The sequence below is a fragment of the Petaurus breviceps genome, unplaced genomic scaffold, assembly GCF_028583685.1.
Source record: "Petaurus breviceps papuanus isolate PSGF00001 unplaced genomic scaffold, PetGlider_PUasm1.0 175, whole genome shotgun sequence".
NCBI lineage: Eukaryota > Metazoa > Chordata > Mammalia > Diprotodontia > Petauridae > Petaurus > Petaurus breviceps.
Window position 1 is genome coordinate 3,043,719 of NW_027185764.1, and position 3,401 is coordinate 3,047,119.

The 3,401-nt window shown below is 39.8% G+C and overlaps 1 protein-coding gene across 1 annotated transcript in view; it reads right to left on the bottom strand.

Moving 5' to 3' along the window:
* Window positions 1–1,003: 1,003 nt before the first annotated feature.
* The window catches only part of NMRK1 (nicotinamide riboside kinase 1), a 31,733-nt gene continuing 29,335 nt past the window's right edge, over window positions 1,004–3,401 (bottom strand). Inside the window, exon 9 of the mRNA XM_069084609.1 lies at window positions 1,004–3,217. Within this exon, the coding sequence (XP_068940710.1) occupies window positions 3,216–3,217 (2 nt within the window). The 3' untranslated portion in view covers window positions 1,004–3,215. The remainder of the gene's footprint in view (window positions 3,218–3,401) is intronic.

The following is a 3,401-nucleotide window of genomic DNA, read 5'->3' on the forward strand; positions in this document are numbered from 1 at the left end:
TTATTCTCCCTTTGTGTATTCTTCTTTCTCTTCTTTTTTAAGATCAAGACATAACAGAATCACTCCCAGGCCTTCCATCTAATTAGACTCCCTCTACCATTCATGATAGTAGGGTTCAGAGGGGACACATGTATTACCTCCCCATATTAGAACATGAGTTTATTCTTGTTTAGTCTCTGATGACTGCTTGCTCATGTTTTTTATGCTTCTATTGATTCTTGTTTACATGTCAACATGTCTATACAATTCTGCTTTTTTAATCAGGAATTTTCTGAAATCTTCTACTTCATTAAAGATCCATTTATTCTCCCATAGGATTATATTCCATTTTTCTGGATAACTCATGGTTTTAAGCCTATATTCTTTGCCTCCTGGAATATTTTATTCTCAGTTCTCTACTTGTTTATAGTAGTAGCTGTTAAATCACGTGTGATCCCAACTATGGCCTCTTGGTACTTGAATCCTCGTCTGACTGCTTGCTATGCAATGTTTTTTATTTGATCTGGAAACTGGATTTTGGCTATAATGCTCCTGGGAGTTTTCATTTTGGGATTTCTTTTGAGGGATTCTTTCTATTCTTGCTTCAACCTCTAGTTCTAACAGATTTGGGTAGATTTAAGATGCCTTGAAATATAACTAGACTTTTTTTTTTTTTTGGTCATGGCTTTTAGGTACTTCAGTGATTTTTAAGATTTTTCTTCTCAATTAGCTTTCCGAGTTAGTTGCTTTTCTGTGAGATAGCTTGTCTTCTCCTTCTTACCTTCGCATATATTTTGGACCTTCTCTTCCATCTTTAACCTCTTTGGGATAGAATCTTAGCAGATGGATGCTTATTTCAAAAGGCTTGGGAAACTTAGTCACTTTAAAAGCATAATTCCAAACTGTTTTCCAGACTATTTGGACTAATTCACATTATTTAGGTACTTTCACTGGAAATCAATTAGTATTCTGGGGAAAAGGAGAACAGCATAAAGAATCTATATGATCAGACTAGAAGAATCAATCAATTTCAGGAAGCATTTATTAAGTGCTTGATTTGCAAAGACACTGTGCTAGGTGCCAGGGACAGACAGACACACAAAACAGAATTTACTCTTAAAGTGCTTAAAATCTAACGATCAGGGAGACAATGAACATAAATAATTCAGTAAAAAGGACAGGTCCAGGAAAAATACTTAGAGAAATCTAAGGAGAGAAAAATTATTTTCACTTGGGGTGGAGGTTTGTAAACAGAGGAGGTGGCTCCTAAGTTGTGTCTTGAAGGACATCAACAGGTGGACATGGGAGCAGAAAGCCCATTGCTGGTAAAGGGAATTGTGTGAGCAAAGGCAATGGAGATGAGAGAAGGCAGGACCAGAACAGGTGAAAGAAAGTAGCCCAGTTTATTTGGGATATAGGCTATAATGAAAGGCTGTGCAGGTAGCTTGGAACCAGATTGTGGAGAGGCTTGAAGGCCAGGACTGAGTTTATATCAGATTTGGTGGTAGGTAAAAGAAACTGCAGAAATTTCAAGTGTGAAACATGACTGAAGTGGTGTGTTAGGGAGATTACAGGGGCAGTCTGGACAGACTGGAGGCAAGGAGACAAGTCAGGAGGCCACTACAATAGCGAAAAGAGAAAAGGGCATAAACAAGGGCAGCTTTAGTAGGAATGGAAAGGAGGGACTGGAATGGACAGATATTATGAAGATAAAATCAACAGACTGGATGTGTGGTGTGAGGGTCTGGGTTAGGGAAGAGTTAAATTCTAAGGTACTTAGCTTGTATGGCCAGGAGGTTGGAGGCTTCAACAACAGAAACAGAGAGGCTAGGAGGAGGGCTAGATTTTGGAGGATGGGAGCTCAGTTTTCAACATGTTGAATTTAAAGTGCTGCCAAGCTACCCAGGGAGAGACATCTAGCAAGCAGCTGGAAATATGGGATGGAAGCTCTAGGGAGGGGTTGGGGCTGAAAATATAGATTTGGGTTTCATCTGTACAGGTGATAATCAAAACTAGGGGAGTGAATGATATCACTAAGTATAGGAAGAGAAGATATGAAGGCCAAGGACAGACACATGGGGGACATCTATGTTAAAACACCAGAGAAGAAGCTAGCAAAAGAGACAGGACAGGGATGGTCAGAGAAATAAGAGAACAGCTCAGTGTTGGGGAAGCCAAGGGAGATGCAGTTATCCAGCAAGAGGGGTGGTCCAAAGGAGGCAGAAAAATCGAAGAGGATTAGGATCTACAAGAAGTCATTGAGTTTAGCTTCTTTAGTGACCTTACAATGAGTTGTTTTAGTAGAGCAGGGGATACAGAAGCCAGATTGCAAGGAACAAGTAAAAGGAGACAGCAGGTGTAAATTCCTCTTTCTAGACTTTTGGCAGTAAAGGGGAGGAAAAGTGATTGGGGTGATGATGTCAGTGAGTGGCAGGGGCAAGGGAATGCCTTTTAAGATAGAGAGAACAGAGCACATTGTAGAACTGTGGGGAAGTTGTGGAGGACCTAGTGTAGGGCCTTCTAGATCCTTAAGTGCAGCCTTTAGACCGATTAGACTGTATTTAAGGATCTAGAAAGTCACAGGGGGCCTCAAGACCACAGGTTCTCCACAACTGATGGTGCATGCAGATGGTGGAAGACAATACTTTTATTTGCTTAAAGGGTCTATCTGCCTTTCATATATGCTTCACTCCATCAGGGCTGATAAGACTTAGTTGGAGCTGAGGATAGTAACAAGATACCAAACTTTTAGAATAAAAATAATTTTGTTCTTTCTTTTTTAATGTCTTACTGATGATTTTAATTTTTTTCCTACACCATTGTCACTTCCAAATACTCCCAAGCAACCTTCCCTCATGAAAAATAAAAAAATAGTTGAGCAAGCCTCTCCCTGCCTTCTGACCCCCAACTCATTGGCCATCAGATAATGGCAATACAGATGTGAAGCTTTCCACACCTTGAGTCCACCATCTCTCTATCAAGAGGAGAGAAGCATATTTCATCATCAGTTTTCTATAATCAAGATCGGTTATTATAGTAATCTGAAATCTTCTAGATTTGTTTTCCTTTAAACGATGGTGGTGATTATGTGTTTCATTCTCTTGGTTATGTGACTGAATAACTTCTCTAGACTCTTCTAATCCATACTGGAAAGAATTCCAATGGATCCCTTGTAGATGCTGTTCACGGGATGCCAGATGTTGTGTTGGAAGGCACCTCAGGGGTTATCTTCAGACCTCTGGGGAAAATATCAAAAGGAGTTGTCAATGGAGAATACTTAGCTGTATACCCTATTGAACAAGAACCACAAAGTGACAGTAACTCTAAAAGTATTTTGTTTTTATGACAAAGCCTTGTATTTTTAATTCTCCTCCAACACACACACACACACACACACACACACACACACACACACACACACA